This window comes from Protopterus annectens, chromosome 11.part0 (assembly GCF_019279795.1).
Source record: "Protopterus annectens isolate FY-2018-M chromosome 11.part0, PAN1.0, whole genome shotgun sequence".
Lineage (NCBI taxonomy): Eukaryota > Metazoa > Chordata > Ceratodontiformes > Protopteridae > Protopterus > Protopterus annectens.
Window position 1 is genome coordinate 287,914,145 of NC_056745.1, and position 24,000 is coordinate 287,938,144.

The 24,000-nt window shown below is 38.6% G+C and overlaps 1 protein-coding gene across 7 annotated transcripts in view; it reads right to left on the reverse strand.

Annotated features, from left to right (window-relative positions):
• ANO4 (anoctamin 4) overlaps window positions 1-24,000 on the reverse strand; it is a 1,520,875-nt gene that overhangs the window by 738,125 nt on the left and 758,750 nt on the right. For 5 of the 7 annotated variants that reach the window (XM_044087781.1, XM_044087779.1, XM_044087778.1 and 2 more), the window contains one exon: window positions 14,752-14,781. The exons of the other annotated variants lie outside the window; for them this stretch is intronic. In XM_044087781.1, the coding sequence (XP_043943716.1) occupies window positions 14,752-14,781 (30 nt within the window). The remainder of the gene's footprint in view (window positions 1-14,751; window positions 14,782-24,000) is intronic. 7 annotated transcript variants of the gene reach the window in all.

The following is a 24,000-nucleotide window of genomic DNA, read 5'->3' on the forward strand; positions in this document are numbered from 1 at the left end:
TATAGTTTGGCAATGAATTCCAGGTTTTCCCAATGAAATTGGCAAACAGGGAACTTGATCATGTCCCTGTTAATATCATGAGGTGGAAGTAGAGGAGATGAACTTGCTTACAGGTAATGGAAGTGCAGATTTTTTTAGTTGTAAACAAAAATTAAAACATTAATTTTATTTTATTTTTTTTTAAGAGAAGGACTTGTTTTGCTATGGTTGAATTATTGCAAGTCATATAATTTTTAGCATGCGATTTATAAAGGTATTTATCAGATGGATATGCTGTATCTGATTAACTTGATGAATTTTCTTATCCTAGTAGGGAATGGCTATTCATGAAATAACAGTACTTATCTTGTGGTTGTTTTTCTTTCTATTAAATAGTCAGTCTCAATTATTTCCACTTGTTGAAATCAGTTGTTTGCCTTCATTATTGACCAGCTCTCCCAACTCAACATTAGCCCAAAAATTGTTCACTGAATAGGTAAGTGGCTATCTGACAGATCCCTCAATATTAACGTCATGGGCATCCATACATTGGATACTAAGTAGGTAACTGGCTATCTGACAGATCCCATACTTTTTAGGTCATGGGCATTTGCTCTTGATAGAAGAACATCACCAGTGGTGTCTGACAGAGATCTGCCCTGGGCCCCCTCCTTTTTTCTATAAATGTCTCAGACTATAAAGTTGCTTGAGGTGGTTTCCATATTTTGACTAGGTGGGTTCTATCAGTTTGCTACCCATCTGATAACATATGGATTGATGCCTAGTTGAGAGAGTTTATCTATTATACCTGAGTGGGGAATAGTATCAAAGGCTTTGGCCAGGTCAAGGTAGGTGGCATGGCCGTATTCCCCTCGTCCATGGCTTTAGTGACTGCCTCAAAGAAGTCAACCAAATTCAACAGGCATGACCTCCCCTTGACGAAACCAAACTGTGTGGGATCAAGTGTTTGGAGGTTGCCAATGTCCTTGTTAATGAGGTCCATGAAAATCTTTTTCATGGCCTTCCAGATCAGGCTGGTTAGGCTGATGGGTCTATAATTTCCTGGATCGGTGGATGCCCTACCTTTGTGCAAAGGGATGACAGTGGCCGTCCTCCACTCAGGCTTTGGTTGAACAGGGTGCTCAATGGTGCTGCATGTTCCTGCCTGAGTTCATGCAGGATGCAGCCTGGGATGTTATCGGGTCCCATGGAGGCTGTATTTTTTGCCTTTGAGAGGGCAGTGATGACTTGCTCCCTAGAGATAAAGGGAGGGGGATGCTGGGGATGTCCTGATTTACTGATGGGTGGGCAGAGGGGTGAAGTTTTCACTGAACCTGTCTGCCAGCAGGTTGGCTATATCTATGGCATTTGTGTATGTGGTGCCCTTAACCTCCAGTTCTGAGCAGATCTGAGTGCTTCCTTTGAGATTGTGGACATATATGAAGAAGGACTTATAGGTTCATAGGTTCATAGATTAGTACTAGACTAACTGCCCTTGCGGGCCATTTTAAGCCTAGCCAATTATCCCTTGTGAGACTCAAACCTGGCACCTTGTGTTTGTAAGGCAAACACTTTAACCATTAGGCTACCCTCCCAACCCTTGTCTTTAGTAGATTTGGCCAGTTTGGACTCGAAGTTTGCTTTGGAGGATTTCAGTAGTGCTTTTATTTGCTTGTTCAGGCTAAGGAGAGATCACTTCCAATTAGGCACCTGTTCCTTCTTGGTCTTAGACAGCAATATTTTTCTTTTATTATAGTGTTTATTTATTGCAGATGTCCACCAAACAGGATTACTCTTCCTTGAAGAGGAGGATGATTTTGTCCTGTCAGGTATTCCTGATTCCATGCAGCTATAAAAATGCTTGTACAGTACTTTGGTGTAAGTTTGGACATATGTGGCAGTTCCTATGGAGGGGGATGGGGCTGTGAAACTGTTTATACCTTCCCTTAGGCGGTTGTAATCAGCTTTGGAGAAGTTATTTTGTTTGACCCTAGCTGGGGTGCGGTCAGAGGAGATGGTGACTTTGAACGTGACCTCTTTGTGGTTGAATCTTACAAGAGAGGATGACACTGTAGGAATGCTGCAGTGGTTTCTCATGCTGGTTAATACCAAGCCCAAGAAATTATCACCTCTTGTGGGGGTGTTGACCAGCTGGTCCAAGGCATTTGCAATGATGCAATCAAGGAATCTCTGGGCATTTGTGTTTTGGCATGAATAGTTCTTCCAATCTATGATTGCATAGTTAGAGTCACCCAGGATCAGGGTAAAGGGTTGAATCTTGATAGATTTTCAGAGGTACAGATAGGTGGAGTGGGCATCTTGAGTTAAAGTTGGGGGCCTGTAGCTAGCTATGATTTGAATAGGGGTCTTGTCAATGGTTAAGTGCACCTGGAGTGTCTCTTGTGCATCATACTGTTTGACCAGCCTGGAAGTGTGTATGTCTTTAATATATATTGCAACACCACCTCCTTTTGCTTTGCTGCCCATGGTTTAGGGTCTGAATGTATGATACATGAGCAACCTGCTATGGCTGGGGTGCTCTCCACAGCTTTGAACCAGATTACTGTGACTGCAGAAATATCAGCATCTTCCAGGGTTAAGAATGCTTGCAATGAGTGCAGTTTCATGTTTAGACTCCTAGCCTTTAGCAGCATGACCTTTAATTTGTGTTTTGATGAAATTTTCATGCTGGTAGTTTTGATCTCATGGCACTTCCTAAAAAAGGCACTATGGGAGGAAGTAAGAGCCTTTGCCAGAAGCCTGAAGCCAAAGGGAGACAGATGCAGGCCATCTCTGTGAAATGAATGACACCGGAAACAAAGCCAATTGATGAAGTCAATCATTTTCTGTTTGTATTGAGGCATCATTTTGGGTGATGGTAGAATGCTGCTTAAGGCTAGGAACATACCTGTCTGGGACACATATTCAGCAAACTCAATCATGTCTCTCTTCTTATAGTCCAGGGAGGTATGTCTCAAGTCATTTACAACAACATGGACTATGACAGAGTCATAACAGTACTTGTTGTTGATAGACTTGAGTACATGGTTGATATGGTGAATTCTGGCACCTGATAAACAACTAACCGTGACTTTCTCCTTATCCAGTCTGGCAAGAGGCACATCTGTGTGTCTCACAATGGAGTCTCCTATGACTATTATCTTGGGCTTATGTTTAGGCCTTAGTGGCTGTGAGACATAGATGTGTGGACTATGTGTGGATTGTGATGTTGTGAGCAGTGGAATTCATGTGTGTTTTTGCCTCAGAGGTCTCTTTTGTTTGGGTATGTTTTTGTTGAGGACCTCCGGATATATGCATGCGTGTTGTGTAGGTGTGGGTGATGTTTGAGGTGTGGTGCTTGTGTTGACAAACTTCTCAGTGCCAGATATATTGGCCTGTAAGGGAGGGAGCATAGACTCTAGGTTCTTAATGCAATTGCATCTGTCACAAATTGTGTTCCTAGATGGTAGTAATAGAGGGTTGTCCTTGTACATGTCTCAGGATGCCCATATCAACCAGACTGGCAGGAGAAACTGTAGGGAGTTGTCTATCCATATATATCAGAATGTCCATCCATATTGTCATTTTTCATCAACAAAGCCCAACAACACCAGAAACTAACAAAAATTAGTAGGTTTAACCCTTCAGTTCTATTTAAATCTGTCAATACATCTGTCAGCCTGTCATGGAGACAGACGTGCAAGATGTCAAGCTGCTTCCAAGCTTGACTTACAAAGGAGTGAAGTACAGGTAAACCCTTCATGCACTGGGCAAAAAAGTGGAAGCTATTTCAGCATACATTTTCATTTTCTGATGGCAAAGGTGTTACAGTCAGTAATAACTAAGATGAATAATAATTTTATGCCAAAAAGAAATGTTGCGCATATAACAATTCAATTACACTCTGAAATGGTGAAAATAACAGGCTTCTTAAGCACCTTTCTGGTACCAGAAAGAAAGGTGTTTAATAAGCTTTTGTTATACAACCTTTACTGCTGTTAGGCACAAGACACTAATTACAGGGGTCAGTGGCTACCATACAAAAGTAGCAGAAAGGTGTTAAAACTTCATTCAGAATTTTATTTTAAAGTCCAAATGAAGTGCCTCAGTTTCCTGCCACTAACTGGTGATGGGAGCTCTCCTTGTGGCAAAGGTGTGTTACAGCTATCAAAGATTTAAAACGCTCAGTGCTGATGCATATTTTCTGCAGCTTTTGTAATACATAGGGCAAGTAAAACTTGATGTACTACAAAAAATTATATTCATCTCTTGAGCTCCTCTCTTAAGGTGAATTTGTCATACGTCTCGAACACACAGTGATAATCCTTTATGTTATTCATGAAAAATCATGCTTTTACAGATGAGTTCAAGCTAGAAGACAGTCTGTTACAGCCTTTTTGAGGTGCTTCTGTGATCTGTGTGAAAACTACGGGTTTAACTAGACAAAAGATGAACAAATTAGAGATAAAATAATGACCTGGCTGGTATTGAAATGTCTTAAAAATTAAAGCTAGGAGTGAATTTAACTTTGAAAAGACAACTTGGGGTTCTTGAAAAGCTGAATTAGTAAAGACACAAAAATGCTGATAAGAATACAACAAATGAAGTGTATGAGGTAAAATGCAAATAAAATGGCAAATTCGGTAAACAGCTTGATACTGGCCAAATTAAACATGCGAGGCCGAGCGAATGTAAATGTGCCAAATGTGTGAGATGTAACGGATCAATGCAGGCTGTGAGACGTGGAAAACGTGTCAGAAATGTAACAAGATGCGATATTAATTCTGTTGTATATAAAAACTAAACTACTAAAAGGAAGCAGTGAAGGGGTGACCGTTTTGAGTATGTTACCACATTGTGTGAAATTACAGCTGCATCATAACTGAATTTCTTTGTCTAGCACTATTATCAGTAACGCAGAATAGCCACTTAGAAAAATACTAAGGAAGGTGCTCAGAAAGCAATTTTTATGGGTGCAGTGGCTTCTGTGCAAACACTAAATCAGGCTGGCAAGATAAACTTCCAATAGATGGAACCCAGTAAGTTTTAGAGTAGATACCTGGGCTGATGTTACAGCAATTTCACAGTGCACTTATAGAAGCATTTCAAAGCATCTGCAGTTACATTACACAGAAATATAAATATGTAGCCTGAAGGCAAACAAGTGCAAGAGAAGATTCTTAGCACTGTCTGATGAAAATGGCACAAGCATGACTGGGGGTTTGTACCAGAAGGTCTGTGCATTACTAGCCTGCTCAGCAGAACTACGGCATGTGAGTTTGGGACAGTTGTTACAATAAATAAAATTTATTTGGATGTGTTTGCGGACATAGGTCTGTTTAAACTGTGAGCCAGTAATGATATAGATGAAGCCTGACACTTGCCCATATGCCTTTATCACACCTAGAATTGTACCATTTACAATTCTCTTTAAGCAGACACAGAACTCAGATGTATGCAGTCACTTGGTGTGTAACTGAACCAATTATATGGTGTGAACCAATGGTTCAGTTTATCAGAAAGAATGGCAATGTCAGAACGTGATGATTTGCTAAAGTTAAATGATGCAGTCGCGAGGGAGAGGTTTATGCTACCTATCCTAGAGGACATTGCACCTAAGCTAGTTGGTGTCAGAATGCTTTCAACATTAGACACTTTATGTGGGCCTTGGCAGACAGAGTCAAATGCTAACAACCTTTATCACTCTGACTGGAAAGCTTTGCTAGAAAATATTCCCATTTGGTATAAATTCAGCACCAGTAATATTTCAACATGAAATGAGTGATCCGTTGAAATGGGATGACGAGGTGTTATTGTCATAGGGATTGGCAATGATAAATAAACACATGGCATGTGACTGAAGGCAGTGCTCCAAACCATTAAAAACGTTGTTGTGATGTTAAACAGAGATAACTGCACTTTTGGCAAGTCTGAAATTTAGTATTTCAGTCACATTATAACTGCTAATGGAATAAAACCAGATGCAAGAAAGGTCAAGGCCATAGAGGAGCTAAAACATCCAGCATGTTTAACTGAAGTATGCCAGACTTTAGACATGGTACAGTTTTGGAAACCTTGTACCATACAGAGCTGTGACCACTGACAAACTGACTAAAGAAAATGTACCCTGATCATGTGGTAATATTTATTTACTTAACTGGGGTAGAACAACGATCAAACCAGGCCATTTTCAGCCTTTGCCCAAGTAACACAAATGTGTATCAGATGAAATTGAACTTTGTAATACAAAACAAGTTAAGTAAAACATTTGATTAATAATGTTACATTTCACTATATAGTAGTTTTTTAGTTTATACAGCAGTCTTACGAGTGTTTAAATCCACATATTATATTAAAGAGTAAACAGAACAAAAATCAAATACAGCAGTATAAAACTAAATTGTATATACTCATCTGGTAGTTTGCTCTTTTTGTGTCGACAGATTCGTATTCGTGGTTTATGTCTTTCGCGATTATACTATAGACTCAGAGGGGTGTTTATTATTTATTTATTTGACATTTGTTTACAGGGAATGTCCGACTGGGACAGAGCCAATTTTCATCGGAGGCCAAGGGAGAAAGGCTCCAGATGCATATATTTTGAAAGTGGGAGAAAACCGGAGCACCTAGATGAAACTCTGCTCAGAAGGCACCCCAGCCAAGAATTGAACCAGAGAGCCTCTCACTGAGAGGCAATAATGCTAACTGCTTCACCACTGTGCTGCCAATTTATGTGAGGGTATTTGCATGAGTGCCCCATTTTGGTAGCATCTGCAGTATACTTGTTTGAAAAAGTGGTATCTTTATTCATGTGTGACTGTTTAGGGAGTGTATGACCGTTATTTGGTTTAGGATTGCCTCCCACCCTTTAGGAGCGAGGACAGGGAAGGCATATTTGGTGTAATTTAGATTAGTTTGTGCTACCTGAAGGACTGGGGTGGACAGTGAAAGAAACTGTAGACTATAAGGTGGAATGTGTCTCACAAAGTTTGCTTGAAAAGAAAAGGAAATTTTCCAAGTTAATCGGCTTAAAGATCAAGGTCCCTTGTGTGTTGCTCTCTGTGGAATTGTTTGCTATTTGGCTGTTTGTAAAGTGACAAAGTGATATTCTCATTTTGATGGAAGATTTATCAATCTACAGATATTTTCTGATGCTGTTTGAAGTGTGGTTAGATTTTTATTGCAGGCAGCTGCAATGGTAGGAGGCCATATTCAAAGTATAGAAACAATACTCCCTTTTCAGTAGCTGCTCTTACTGTGGGGAGTAGAAAGTGGAGCATTTTCCTAACCCAGAAAAGGAGTTTGTTAACTTTTGATTTGGTAGTATATTTCTAAAAACCATGTATTGCATTCAATACCTGTAACACTGACTTGTTTCTAACAATTGTACTGTACTGTAGGAAAATGATATTGTCCAGTCTGTTGTGATTTTACTGAGTTTTGTGGCATTCCAAACAATATTGCTTTGGCCTGCTTAACATTATGAATGTTTATGCAAGCCCAACCTTAAATGAATAGTGGCATCTGCCCCAGTACTTGTCTGTAATGACATTGCCATGCCAATACTAATGAATGCTGATGCTAGTGGTTATGTTCTGGCACTAAGTTTCTCAAGATACGCAAGTTTTAAGACCTATTTTTCCAAAATTATAATTGATAAAGAAAAAGAAAAGATGTATTCAGAAATAAAAAATAATGCATAATGAAATGTGTATCATTATGCCAGATTTATATAACACATAAAACATTCCAGAGGAGAAAAAACATTATCCAAAGTCCTTTACAGAAAATAGCTGTTGTCTTGTATTAGTTTAAGGAAAATAATAGTGGACTATTACTCTCAAGATAAAGAAATATTTCTTGTACGAACCTTGATTAGCCAACAAGTTATTGCCAGCTTTACGAGAATATTTACTTAGTATGGACAGAGTTCCAATAATTTTCTCAGGGCTACAGTTTCATACAAACCTTGTCAATTCCTCGCTATACACAGACCAATGGAGAAGCTGAGAGAATGGTCCAGACTGCTGAAAAAGATTCAACCCGATCCTCACAAAACTCTTATCTCTTATTGCTTTATTGTACACAGCACTAGTTGAGAAATCTGAACAGCTAATGCTTGGAAGGCAAATTAAGACTAATATACCTAAAACAAAAGTATTCCATTTGAATCTGTCATGAGAATTGATAAAAAAAATTCTTACAACTGTTTTTATGGCAGGTAACACTCTACCAATTATCTACATATCCTTCAACAGGGCCATCTAGTGCTCCTTAAGTTTGAGAGGGAGAAAAAGTGGAGGATACCTGCAGCTGCAGTATAAAAATGGATAAACCATGGCCATAAATGGTGCAGAAGGTTGACACTGCCATTATGAGATGTAAACAGAGGCACATCTAGGCCATTCCTAAGGAATCCCAACATATCACAGAGCAATGCTCAGGTATTAAACCAAGCATGATGAAGCCATTAGTTAACAGAAGTATTTCAATTTCATCAAAGGGTCTACTTTAATCTGCGATAAGGTTGGAATTTCCAAATGTGAAATGAGTTACAAAGAGGCTCTGTGTCACAAACTCAGACGTGACTGTTCCAAATGCTACGGGAGAATGAGTACTCGAAAGGACTCATGAAGGTTTAACCATTTGTGTAGCCCCCTTCTTCCTTTGCAGGTTATTGTCCATGAGAGTGACCACCTCTCATCTTGAAGTGCACATGCCTGGGCATTATTGTAATGCAACTGTATCCATAGGAAGAAACGTAACAGATTCCTTTTCTCTGGTATTAAACATAGTTTGTAATTTGTCTTTTTTTTTCTTTCTATGAAAAAATACACAAATAACTGAGCTGGTGCTTTTGAAAAAGTGCCTGTTGAAATTCATACAAAGTTTTAAAGTATGTTTCTAAAGTGCCTGTACTGCATTCAAGAATGTTAACTATGTGTCTATAGAGAACTTATCTCCCTCGTTAGACAGGAGAGATGTGATGATAGCAGTGCATTCAGTTTTAAAGGCATGTATATGTGAATACATGTAAAAGCGGTTGTTCTTTCAAAACTGTTAACAAGCAATAATGCATTGAGAGTCTTTCAGAGAGTTGAGAAGAAACTGTGAAGGTGACTATGTTCTCCATTTGCTGCCATTGTGTTTGAAAGTAAAGCTGCATCATAGCTTCAAATACCTGTGACTAGTGCCATTACTTGAAGTGGAGAACTGGGTAGCATTTTCTCTCTCTCTCTCTCTCTCTTTCTATGTTGTCCTTTGGCACCAATTTTTGTTTAAATTTAAATTTGTGGGTGTTTTTGTGTTGTTAGCAATGAAGAAGGTTGTGTTGAATGAACAAAACCTGCTTTGCTTGTTGTGTGAAGTGGCCAATAAAGACTTTGCTATATCTTGCAGTGCTGTTGTTTGGTGCTGTGTATTTTATGTTTTTATCTATATATATATATATGTCTATATCTATATGTATATATGTACATGCACACACACACACACACACACACACACACACACACACACACACACACACACACACACAGATATAGATATAGGAAAGAAAGATGTAACACTCTGTGAAGTACAAGATTTCTTTTGTGTAGGAATACATTATCATAAGCCTTATGTCTTCAAAGCACTTTAGTCTGAGTTTTGACGCACTTTCAGTACAAACTGTTTCTCCTAAAATGACTACATTACATTCTTTTAAGTGACTTACTGATGCTTCCGGTGAACTGTGTTTCTTTTAATGTCATATGTCGCCTTTGTTTTCCATATCATGCAACTTTAAATACCTCTCTTGGTTTAACAGTGCTATGATATTTTACATATTAAAACCATCACTGGGTTTCTTTTGTTTCTTTGTTGTAGAATAGAAAACAGATGGCATTCTTACTGACTCTTTCACTCAATCGCTTTTTTTTCCCAAACTTTGTTTGCTTTCTCAGTCATGCCAATATTTTCCCACAACTGCAGGGAACAAAACAAAAGTCCTCTGTCAAGGCATAGCTTGACTAACAATTTCAAAAATAAGACTGACTTTAATAATTATTTACTTGCTTTTAAGTGCTTCCTAGTATTTGATTATTTTTTTCCCTCTCTAGATGACATCCAGGCTGTTTCTCTCACAAAATATGACTGTGATATTTCTCTCATGCATTTCCACTGCTTCATTTTAAAAGTATCCTGCCTTCTTTTCTACAGGAATTATCATCATGTAACACAATCAAAACTGTCACAGATATTTCCAGAACTACTTTATTAACACATAGCATAATAGCAACCAATGACACCACACTTTCATTTAATCTGGTGTTAAAGAATGTGAACCAAATTGAGTGAATTGAACTTCTGAGTCAGTAATGTTTATGTCATTTACAATATCGTTCCTTCACTCTTATTGATAATTTGGTAAATCTGAAATGTCCAAAGCTTATTTGTTAAAACAGATAGATCTGTATGCTTAAGTACCCTGCTCACCATCTAATGCAAACCATCTATGACATAGCCAAGGCACCACCTGGGAGAACAGCTAGAAGACAACATTATTTAGGAGCAGACATCTTTTAAATTGGTTAATAATGGTCTTCATAGTGTCAGCTAAGTGACAGCATTATTACACACTAACTTCACTTATTTCCTTTCACACTTGCTGGATAAATAATATATGTGTGTGTGTGTGTGTGTGTGTGTGTATTACATTATGTTGATCGATTAGATTAGATTAGATTAGATTAGATAGAGAGACAGAGAATCATATAGAGTGAGAGATATTTGGATACATTGGAGACGAGTACGTTGTTCACCTGGAAGAATTCAAAATAAAGTTCACTTTTAACTTGAAAAGGAATACGAGCTTACTTCAACTTTAATCTCTTTCAGGTTACTCAAAGTCTAGGGGCAGCTAATGAGGATAAATAGGCTCACTAAAAAGGAGAGGGACTTTCTGAAAGAAAGTGAGAGCATATGCCACACATTTATCCAGAGGTTATCCAGTGGATATAGTAGAAAATAAATTGAAAGGAGTATGCACTATTAGGAAAAAATGAAGCCACTGAGAACGTGAACAACACAAATGTGGATTACTGTTTGGCTATGCAAGTAGCAGACAGTACAGATTCACTAGAGATTAAGAAAATAATCAGAAGAAATTGGAATGTTATTAGTAGTTGTTCATAATTAACTAAAGCAGTTGGCGACAAACCTACATTTGTACAGAAAACAGGCAAAAGTTTCAAGAATTGTTTTCAGAGAAACTTAAGCTTACCGTTGAATAGGAGTGTAAAGACAGAGATGTTCAAATGTCTCAACTGTAATTGTTGTAATTATTTGTACACTGGAATGGAATAAGGGTGAACAACATGCTGATTAAAATCAGAGACAGATTTACTTGCAAATCTAAGTTTGTTGTATATTTAACTCTGTGCATGTCCTGTCAGTCATTTTATGTTGGCAGAACAACCAGAGACCTTTACATGAGAATATATGAGCACAAGCATGCAACATCAGATGTTAATGACAAAAATGATTTAATCAAGTTTTATATATCATTTAACTGTAAAGTGGATTTTAAATTTATTGTATTAGTTTATGTTGCAAGGTATAACAGCAAGTTTGATGCTGAGGAAGAATTAGGGTGGAAAGAATATTTATGGCAAGTTAAGCTTAATGCTTGTTAGCCACCAAGATTAAACAGAGAAGATTGTGTTGCTTACCTGAAACACAAACAGTTAAAGCACTAAACTATTTTAATCACATGACTAGGCATTATATAACTGCTTGGTGATGCTAAATGTATTCAGTCTGAAGAAGTCTCAAACTTAGAGATGAAAGCACTAACTGGATACTTGTTATTTTATTGTTTTTATTTTGTGACTATTAAATAAGTTGCCGTTTTCCTATTCAGCTGTTTTTGATTTTTCATGTTTTGCATATAACAGTTTCAACTTTGATTGAATCACTTAAAAAGTTAACAGAATGACAGGGTATACATCGATATGTATTTACTGAATAATAACTATGACATTCTAATGTCTGGCATTATTGACTTCCTGTAAATTACAATAATTTACTAAAAAATGAAACATTTTTAGGAGAATGAAGGGTAAACTAAGACAAAAAAGTCAGGGATGTTTGCCTAAGCAAGAGCACACACACACACACACACACACACACACACACACACACACACACACACACACACACACGCACACGCACATGCACACGCACATGCACACGCACACACATGCACACCCACAGTGCAAAATTACTTCCCAGATCAGCACTAAACATAGCAGTGTCTTCTGTGTGGTGCTGGCTTTTCCAAAAAGACTGTACTATTTCATTTTGACTGTGACAAGCTCAAAAAAGTGCCAATCATAGAGAAGAAATTAGAGCTGCCTCATATTAAAACAGCAGCTGACTTGTTCCAGGTAACCATGGTCTTGAATACGGAATGGAGAGTTTATTTTATTGTTTTAGTCTTTATGCCCTCCCAAGCCAGCACAGGGCATTAGGTAGCTGCCTAGTTCATCTTCTGAAAGACCCATCACTGGGTACTTGCACCTGTTCTGTTATTGGAAGCATCAGTTGAGCATAATCTGTCAGATAACTACTGTAAATATGCTCCTTTCAGTTTGTTGTACAATCATAGCTATACCATGATGGTTACAGCACCCTGGATGTAGAGCATTAAGATTCATATCATTGTCCTTGTGGAATATGTATCTGTCTGCATTTGTTTTCCTTCTAACACTCCTTGCATTTTAAGGTGAATTTAGTGAATTTAGAGTGATGCTGTATGCTCCAAGCTGCTGCTGATGTTTTATGTTAGATCCACTTTAATATCTTGCCATGTCTTATATTAACTAGACTGCTGCATTGTGTCCTGGTTGTACTAACTGGCTTAAGAGTAACCTGGGAGGAATTACTTGGCCTGAGCATTACTGGCATGCCTTAATGATTTCTTATTTACTTTATCCTTTTCTTAACTTGGCAACCCCAACAGGCACAGCTATCTTTGAAAATGGCAAGCCAGAAGCAATAAGTTACACAGAGTCAAACAATACAAAAAAAATGTAGACAGAGAAAAGAAAAGCTTTAAGCTTCTGCATATCACTGCCAGGCTTGAGAGGTTGGGGATTGTCCACGGCCTTCAAATTAGCTGAATTTGTAATTTTCTGAGGTAATCTGTACTTTTTGTTTTATTTTCTTCTTTTAAAGCGCCCCCTACACCCCCCCTAACTATATATACCAACTCCAGGGTCGCACGACATTGGGGAGGGGGACAAATCCCAGTTTTATGTCTTTCGATCATATGAAGTAGACCCATATATATATATATATATATATATATATATATATATATATATATATATATATATATATATACACACACACACATATATATATATATATATATATATATATATATATATATATATTACACACATATACATATATATATATATATATATATATATATTACACACACACACATATATATATATATATATATATATATATATATATATATATGTATGTATATGTGTGTGTGTGTGTGTGTGTGTGTGTGTGTGTGTGCTCATCACTAATGAATGTAAGTTATCCAACTAAGTTAAAAGATAAATGTAAATTTGTTATATGTGCCGTACTGTCATGCACTGCTGTTTGTATGTCTAACATGTAGAACAAACATAAATAAACTGCCTTTGCTATTGCACTTTACTGTATCATTAATTCTTTTGTGGTGACTTGCTAGTCTGTTTCCCGTCCTTTGTCACCCCAGTATCTCACGGAAGCATGATTTCTTCTGGGGTCATAGGATCTACGCAGTCAATAAATAATATAAATAAAAATGCATAAAAATGAAGAGGGCAAGTTCAGAACTTGTGCCACTGAAACCATTAATTACCAGAAAAAAATGTAACCGATCACACTAGATTGATTGAAGGGAAATCAAGATTACAAAATATCTTGAACACATGAAGGCAGAAAGACATTGGCAAAACATAAATTGTGTACAAAGACATTTTCAAGCTTCCTTTAGAAACATATCCTGGGACATATGTAAATTCCCTTCCCCCGAGAAAGTAAGCATATCTTAGTACTCTGATTCAAACACTGCAATGATGCATAGATTTTGAATAATGTATGCACGCCAAGCCAAAGTGTCAAGTACAGTAGATATGGACACGTTTAAGTGGTATTTCACCTCATCAACATACGTTGACTGGAGCATACCTATATGCATTATGCTCACATATATGTATGTGTGTGTGTGTGTGTGTGTGTGTGTGTGTGTGTGTGTGTGTGTGTGTGTGTGTGTGTGTGGTATATCAGCTTACCGTAAATCTCTGATAACGTTAACAGCATGGCTCATATCAAGAAAGGATGAAAAAAAAATATGTCTCCACTAAGGTGCACAGATCAGCTGAAAAGATCCTGGTAAAGCACAGAAATGCATGTACAAAGACTCACAACAAGTTAGAGAAATATGGTCGAGGTAGGACAGATGCAACACCAGGGAATGTGTCAGGGGGTTATCTGAAAAGAAGATGAAGAGTTGGTATTGTTTCATAAGCTGCATGCAGCATTATTTCTGCTACCTCTTTTTACTGCATCAAAAGATCCTGCAACAAAAATACTGCATGACAAACCCTTTGTTGTAGGTCATCAATCTCACTGCAGAACAAAGGCATGCAAAATGAATTATTTCAAAACACCACAGCATTTTGGAACACAGACACATGCAATGCATGCATTTGGAACACTTACAGTTTTGTGAAATAGTTTCTCAGAATCATGCTGTAAAAAACATATTATAAATACATATTTATCTTAAAATTGAAGGCAGTATTTGTCTGACAAGTGAAATTGTGAGAGCAGCATGCTGTTCTACAAAAAGCAAGAAACATTTTAGGATGGAATATAGCTTGCAGTTTGCTAGAAAACATTACCAATTATTTCTGTAAGCTGGAAGCACAAACACAATTCAGCTGCATTTGTAAATGGAGTTAAAGGATGACAGTCATGCTGGGAATAAACATTTTGGAAACAGAATGTAGTAACTCTGCAATCACTTGTTGGAGATTAACATTCGCATATCCAGGCTAATGCTGGATTCTACAAAGAAGAACTATGTCATTATAATTTTTTTATCTTAAAATAGTTCACAGCATATCATGTATATTCCATGTAAAAGCACATTATATATTTCATAAAAATTACTGTTTAAAATGTGCACATAATAGTTTTATAGTCACACAGCCATAGTAAAAACACCATTTACAGCCTTCACTGAACTATATATTTTTCACTGGTTTTGAGATAAATATTGCACTAATTTTCTCATCCACGCATGACATATAGACATGCTTGGTCTCATGCCTGCCTGCCATGTTTGTTAGGCAAAAGTAGAAATAATGTAAAATGTGGATATTAATTGATTCAGTCTATTACTGAGCAGCTAGACAAAATGAACCTAAAAATGAAAGCTGGCGTAACGTGCACAAAGCTCCTATCGTATACAAGCATTCCATAAGTGCATCATCCATTTATCCAAAACACACTGTTCTTGATGTAACTGCCACTTTGTAAAACTATTGTGGAGTCCATGTAAGGTGTAGAACTTAGAAAGGATTTTATATTTATATTTTAGTGGGGCTCTCAGAACTGAGTGGTTAATGTGTTGAACTTAAGATGGATGTCACAGGAGCCATAATCTGATATGATGTCACTGAGGTAAAAGACCAAGGTCCTACAGAAGAAAGGTCAGCATATTCATACTTTATGGACAATCTTTTTGAAACAAGCCCTTGAGCTTGGAATGCTAATGGATTTTGTAGCTGCATCGTGTATAGTTACTTAATGAACTAATGAGTATCTCAGTAAATAAATAAAACCATCTGTAGATCAGAGTATATGTGCTGTATCTTTTAGAAGCATATCAAGGACTGAACGTGCACATAGAAATACCCAGCACCATGCTATTCCCAGTGCCATTTTGAGAATGTCACCAGAGAGTGAGCATGTATGATTGCAGTAGTTTGTTTGTATACAAGTTACTTAAGTTAAAGTCGGTGACTTCTATCGTGATGTGTTTGTATAAAATAAAGCTGCTTGAACAGAACCCATGAAGACACTTCTATTGTGTCCAAAGTAGGAGAGCGACATGGTGTCAGAACTGGGATGCCAAAGAATGTTATTTGGAGCCATGAGGTGCAGAGATGACAGTGAAGGTAAACTAAAACAAATGAGCATGAAAAAGAGCCAGAAAAGAATCAAAGGGAATGAGAATCCGCACAAACTGCTTATTTTATAAAAAAGATAAAACAGGGCATTACAAGGGCACAAACCACATTATTAAACAAGCAGGAGGCACAGAAGGTTTATTAACTAAGCAAAATGATTAAGATTAAGATATTTGATAAAACGATTATCAGAAAAGCAAAATGAGTATGTTTAAAGCAAAATGGGTATGTTTTGAGTTAAACAAGCACAAGAAACGTACAATGGGCATGAAAAAGAGATTAAAGGAGCAAAACGAATATAACAAGGGCTAAAAGGGCATATTAAGTGTAAAGTGGCAAAGTGCTGTGCTTTGGCATAACTATGACTTCATGTTGTATTAAGGGCATAACTAGAATTATTTGAAGTGATCTCAAAGTGTGTAAAAGTGCTTACAGTGTGTGCTTACTACTGTATATGTATTTCAAAGAGTTTATTTGTATGCAAAGTGCAACTATTTTGTGAAGTACAGTCAAAATGTAGCCAATTCAGAAAGTTTATTGTGCTGGGTGTGTCTATTTGCAAAGTGCTACCATTATAGGGTGTTTCTTGCACTGTAAATAGTTGCCTAGCAAGGTACCACCATTTTGGGGAAATTTTAGTGTGTTGTGTAAAGTTTATTCACAAAGTGCAGTTATTTTGAAATGTTATTGACTCTGAGCTTCTCTTGCCCAGTTCATTTGAATTGTGAAATTATTTGAAATGTTTTTTAAAATGATTATAAATTACTTTTGCAAGACAACTGTGGCTCTGCTCAACAGGGGAATAGGAAATTAACTTTCCTGGGTGGCATAAGCCAGAGAACCTTGTTGGCTAGGCTTACTTAGGCCCTTGGGCCAATAGCCTAGTACCTACCTATGAACCTGATAATTTCAAGAGTATTACAATAGTGCCCTAGAGACTAATTTCCCAAAGTCCAGTTACTTAGCGGCTTGCATCGTACAGTCATTTGATATGTTTCTTATACTGATAAGAGGTGAGTTTTTGCAATACGGTGATTTTAAAGGTGTTACAGTGCCCGAGAGAGTTGCTTCACAGAATATGCCCAATAGCATAATTTTGAAAAGCCCAAAAGCATAATTTCAGAAGCACAAAGTTACAAATACTGGCATAAATTTCTGGCATATGCATATGTGTATGTATTTGTGCTTATTGACAAACCCCTTCATTGGTATATGTTAACACGGCAGACATATTTTGAAAGCACTTACCACTTGTATTTGATCAGAATATTGCAGAGAATTGGAGAAAATTTGAAGAAGGGTACTTTATTTTTATACAAACAGTTTATTCAGATAAAGATCCATGCACCAAGGCATTCATTTTGTTAAACCTAGCTGGGTCAGCAGCTATAGCAAGAGAGCGTTCATTTATGTATGCAACAGCGGTATATGATGCAGAAGGTGAAAATCATCATATTGTTGTACAGGATGAATGAAGGGAAGACCCTGAGTGTTTAAAACACAAGTTCAGAGAAATGTGTAACACCCAGACAAATATTACATTGGAGAGGCATTTGTTTTACACAAGAGATCAGAAACCAGGGGATTGCAGCTTACATAACTGACCTGGGAAGCAAAGCTAAAATGTGTCGGTTTGGTGACTTAAAAGAGGACAAGCTCATGTATGGTATTAATACTGCTGCTGTGAGAAAGACTTTGCTTCGTGACAGTGACTTAACATTGAATAAAGCCATAGAGATTTGTCAGAACCATGAAGTGACAGAAAAACACACATGTATGCTTGCAAGTGACAAGAGTATAGTTTCAAGAGGCTCCATAGCAAACGTAAATAGTATGCAACACATGGCAAACAGAAGTAGACCTTTAAAATGCACCACACACAAAGACAGCTAAGATCAAACAATCAAAACCTCATAGAAATACATAGACCCCACCACCCTCCTGGACAAAACCTCCTGTCCTTCTCACTAGCACGCTTATGGAACTCCCTTCCTCCCTCTATTCGTACCATCACAAGCCTCCCATCCTTCAAAAAATCACTCCACTCTTATCTAACCTCCACATGGCAATGCTCCTGCTCTCACCCTTCGTAACCTACTATTTCATCTAGTAACTCTTTCAGTTCTGACTGTATGAACGCCAGGCAGCATTACCCTTGGCCTACCTGTATACTACACTAACTTTATAAAAAAAAAAAAAAAAAAATCTTTTTATAAATTTGGTGTTACTCTTATTGCCTTGTTTCAGCTGTCTCTGCATGTTTAATTACATAAATTGTACTATGTCTTACCCCATCAAATGTATATGTATATCCTCTGTATTTGGTACTTTTCTCATGTAGAACCCCATGGAATGTCTATGTATATCCTCATTCTCTGTTAAATATGTATGTGGAGCTTTTCTCCCCAGGACTCCATTGAAAACGGGTTCTTGAGCCCAATGGACTATCCTGGTTAAACAAATGCAAATAAAATAAAATAAAATAAAATCTTGAAAATGAATCTGCTTTCTTTTACTAAAGAAGTTAATCACATAAGTGCATCCCCTAGTTCCACTTTTTTCTGAAGCCATTTTCTCAGAGTATGCTGATGTTTTAGATGACAAGTTGTGCACCTTCCACTTGTATATTCCATGATGTTAGACCCAGAGGTCACTTCAGTAGTCAGACTGGAAAGAAGAGTTCTGATAGCTATGCAGAATAAAGTCAAGGCTCAGTTGGATAAGATGATGCTTCAAGGTGTAATTTGTCCTGTCACCGAACCAAGTGAATGGGTGTTGTCTATGGTAGCGGTTCACAATAAAGACTCAGATGAAATCAGAATATGTATTGAGCAAAGAGATTTGAACAAAGCTTTGAAGAAACCATATCATCCAATGTGCACAGTCTAAGAGGTCGCAGCTCTAATACCGAATGCCACTGTCTTTTCTGTCTTGGATGCAAAAAGTTCAATTGGCAAGTGATGTTTGATCACAAATCCTCATTACTAACCACTGTTAGTACCCTGTTTGGCAAATGCAGATTCCTAAGGATGCCATTTGGAGTACATTCTGCAAGTCTTTCAGCGTGCAATGGAGCAAATTGTTTTGGGTTATCCTTGTGCCATAATCACAGATCATTTACTAGATAAAGGCAATGGCATGACAGAAACCTAAAGAGAGTTCTAGACAGACCATATGAAGTAAACTTGAAGCTCAGTCCTCTGATGTCCAAATTCAGGCTACCAGAAGTTACATATGTAGGTCATTTACCAGTACTGGCTTGAGACCAGATTCAACCAAGCAAGCAACTATCCTTGATATGTCAGCCCCAGACAATGTTCAAGCTCTACAGCATTTCCTAGGCATGGTCAACTATTTAGGCAAGTTTATACCAGACTTCAGTGAGTTGACAGCACCTTTAAGAGAGCTAATGTGCAAGAATGTTACATGGTCATGGTTAGAATACCACCAGAAGGCATTTGAAGACCTCAAGCAGAAAATTGCCACCCCATCTACATTAAGATACTATGATGTGAATACACCAGTCACTCTTTCCTGTGATGCTTCAAAAATTTGGTCTTGGTGCAGTTATACTTCGAGAGGTCAGACCAGTAGTCTATGCATCTCAAATACTTACCCAAACTGAGAAGCAGTATGCTCAAATTGAGAAGGAGCTTTTGGCAATAGTATTTGAATGTTCCATGTTTCATGATTATATTTATGTTCGAGCTGTTCAGATTGAAACTTACCACCAACCTCAAGTTACTATTCTAAACAAGCCTATGCATTCAGTTCCAGTGAGATTACAAAGAATGATGCTCAAATTACAAAACTACTCTATCTGGTTGATACCTTATCCAGATCACCCAGAAATATGACAGAACAGTTTCACACAGAGAATTTTGACTTTGACGTGATGACAGCAAGTAATTTTTCTAACACTAGGCTTGATGAGTTAAGAGATCACTCAAAGTCTGTTCCAATTTTGCAAAAGCTCAATCACTACATTAATGTTGGATGGCTGTCAAAGCACTCTAGTGTACCACCTGAAGTGCAAACCTATTTTCCTTACAAAGATGAAATGTTGATGGAACACAGCATTATTTTCAAAGGTCCTAAAATTGCTGTTCCTGCTTCCTTACAACAAGAATATATCCAGATTTAGCATTGTGGTCACCCATGTTCCACATCCAGTAAGAGAAGAACGAAAGAATTAGAATTTTGGCCTTCATTATTGAAAGACAGATAAAGTACTTTCTTCTTGTTCAGTATGCAATAGTACTAGTCCACATCTACAGAGAGAATTGCTTCAGCTAAGTCAAGTTCCTGAAATACCTTGGTCAACAGTAGCCACACACTGATATATTCGAGTGGAACAATCAGCATTACTTAGTGTTGGTAGACTCTTATTCAAACTGGTTTGAGATTGACTTACTACCTAACCTAACATCCACTACTGTTATTATTAAGTTGAAATGTCATTTTTCAGTCCATGGTAGTCCACACAAAGTTATCTCTGACAATGGTACTCAATTTACTAGTCAATTGTTTCAGAAATTTGCAAGAGAATGGAACTTTGTACATGTTACCAGCAGTGCTGAATATCCACAGTCAAATGGTGTAGCTGAACATGCAGTGCAGAGTGCAAAGCAATTACTTGAAAGTTCAAACTGTAACAATACCTATCTCCAGAATTCAGCAAGCTCTGCATGATGTGCAGGAATAGTGCAAGAGCTGCTCCACGCAATATGGATGATGAGCGATCCAGGAAAGACCTCCCAGGACGTGCACAAGCACTCCTACACTATTCCTGCACGGATACAGCTCCTGTATGCTAATTAACCAATTTTCAGATGAAAACCATGCAAATGAGGTGAATTAGTGATCCAGGAAGCAGGCAGGCATCTGTGCAGGAATAGTGTAACCTGCAGAAATGTATTCGGCTACTAACCAAATACATTTCTGCAAATTACAAAACTGAGGCATGACAGCTTCAGAAAAAGCATGTATTCAATGTAGTAGGCATCCCAATAGCCAAATATATGGCCATTGGCATGGTAAATAGTTGCAAAATTATAAAAAAATAACTTTTTTTTTTGGCCAATTTCAGCCGTTTAAATGTAGGGCAACGGTGTGAAAAAAGTTGGAAATAAACTTTTAAACCAAAATCAGCATTCTGCCATAGTAGTCAATGGCATGCATACGACAACAATACCATGGAATAGTGGTTGCTAAGGGGAAGGCTGAGTGCCAGTTTTGTAACCATGCTTTAGCAGTCAGTTTTATGCAAATGAGGGGACTGATACAGAATCACAGATTTCCCCTCATTGTTAGCTTGCACCCAACTGTTTAGGTGCAGCAACACCATGGTATAAGCATAAGAGGTAGATGACCTCAAAATGGGAAGTGTCATGCATGCTGTAAGCTTATTGGGGCTCTGTGGCCCATGTTTGCCCTTAACTAAGCACAGCTAAGGAAGGGGTGTCTGTCTAAGGCTGCCTAGCAGTGTTTACATTGCCTAAATGGGTGTGCATGCCATGTACCAGGTTTAAAAAAAAAAAAAAAAAAAAAACAGGAAATAGCAGCTCTGTTCGCATCTGGGCACTGGGTATGTGCAGTGTGCCTTGGGGCTTAAACAGGAAGGCAACGGGAAGGGAAAACAGCAGTAGGAAGGCAATCAAGGAGAACTAGCATAGCTGGCAGGTGAAATGTATCAGAATCAGCCAATTACACAGGCAGCAGTCCAGCCCAGCCCAGCACACTACTATAAACTATGTAAACACCTTTCACTCTAGTTTTTCCCACAAACTCTACACCACCGGTGTACACAGACGGGGAAATTTTACCTGACAAATCTAACAAAATGATAGGGGCTGCTGTTGCTCTTATACATCAATATGTGGAAGAGGCTGAGGGTGGTGAAGATGAGAATGCTGCCGACCAACCCACAGTGAGGAGAAGGAGAAGAGTGTACAGACCCAGGGTAACCTACCAGGGGCTACATGAACTGGAGATAGGGGAGTGCTATAGGGTGGACAGGGACCTCCTACAGCAAATTGTTGAGCTGTGCTGTCCACGCCTCACACACAGAACCAACAGAGGGGAACCCATCCCAGTGGATACGAAGGTATGTGTAGGCTTAAGAATACTAGCCACAGGTACCTTCCCAAGGCCAACAGGGATATCATGGGGATCTCACAGGCATCAGCATCCAGAGTACTCCACCAGTTCCTGGATGCCATGTCAGCACATGCCGGTGAGCACATATATTTCCTCAACACTCATGAGGTGTTGACCAGCAATATACGTCTCTTCCACCAAATAGCAAAATACCCTGAGGTAGTGGGTTCTATAGACTGCAAGAGCATGCACATCAAAGCACCACCTGGTGAGCGGGGTAGGGTCTACATAAACTGCAAGGGCTTCCGCTCCATCAACTGCCAGGTCATGTGCGATGCCCAGGGCATTATAATGAATGTGTGTGCTGGCAGCCCTGGAAGCTATCACGACTCCCACATTTGGCATATGGGTTCCAGTGCCTGGACATGGTGGAGCCTTCCAGTACTCTCCAGCTACATGTACACAAATTTTCATTGTGTGTGCCATGCTACACAATATGATCCTGTGGAAACAGCTGCAGCAGGAACAGTATGGGGTAGGGCCACACAGCCTCCCACCATTAACAAGGCCTGCACAGGCACAGAGTGACTCTGAGGAGGAACAACCTGAACCTGCCAATGTAGGCAGAAGGAGGCATGACCAGTATGCCCAGGCTTTGGCAAAGAGGTAACGCATAGCACGTACACTGACATGGTGGGAACCCAGGGAATGACATTCTCTCTGACTCGCACATACAGTAAAAGGGATGTCAACCATGACACTACCTGTGCTTTACCATGTATAGGGAGTGTACTATGTGCATCTGACATAGTCAGCCCTCCAGCACCATCCTCAATACTGGCACAGCCACAAGGTAGGTCCCTCTTTCTATCAATTACTGAATGGAGTAGTATGTTCTGTTAGTTGTATCTATGGTATGGATGTGAGCATGCAAAGGAATCGGGTGGCTGAATGGGATGGCAGCAGATAGTGGACACCTATATGGGCAGCATGAAATCCATAACAAATACTGGCGCCAACAAAGTAGGCAGTATTAGACAAGGTGACAAATCCCACTGCAGTACATGTCGTGGTCCAAATGTGTGTTCATAGGACACATGCATGCTTGTCAGTGAGGCTCACATAGCAAACAACAGCCTCAGCCAGCAGGACAGATGTAGATGACCATAAAGAAAGGCTGTGGTAAGACCTCCAATTAATGGCAATGGAGTACAGCCCCCCTCCAGACCTAGACAGACTACAACAGGTCAGCTAGTTGTATGTTAGTTCCGAAGGGTAAGACGTCTGAAACTAAAATGTAGGTCAACAAAACCTAAGATTGGTACTCTACTGATATGCCTCTAGTCTGGATGATAGGTCAGAATACAAAACGAAATGGAAGCCAACAGAGTACCTGAAATACCAGTACAGTCATAGCAAATGTTTACAGTTGTCAGGTGTGCCCCCCCCCCCCACAGTCCTATATAGAAATGCAGTAACATGTATGCGTGGGTTTAATAACAGTGAAACACAGATTAATTGAGCTGTCTCAATTTACAGGATTGCAATGCAGGGCTCTGTGTGTTAGGTTGTTGTGTGTTGTATATTGTGTGGAAGTGGTCAGCATGTAGGCATGTAGGGTTGTGTCCCGGTGGCCTATGGCCAGTACTGTTGATGACAGGGCCATGTTCAGTGC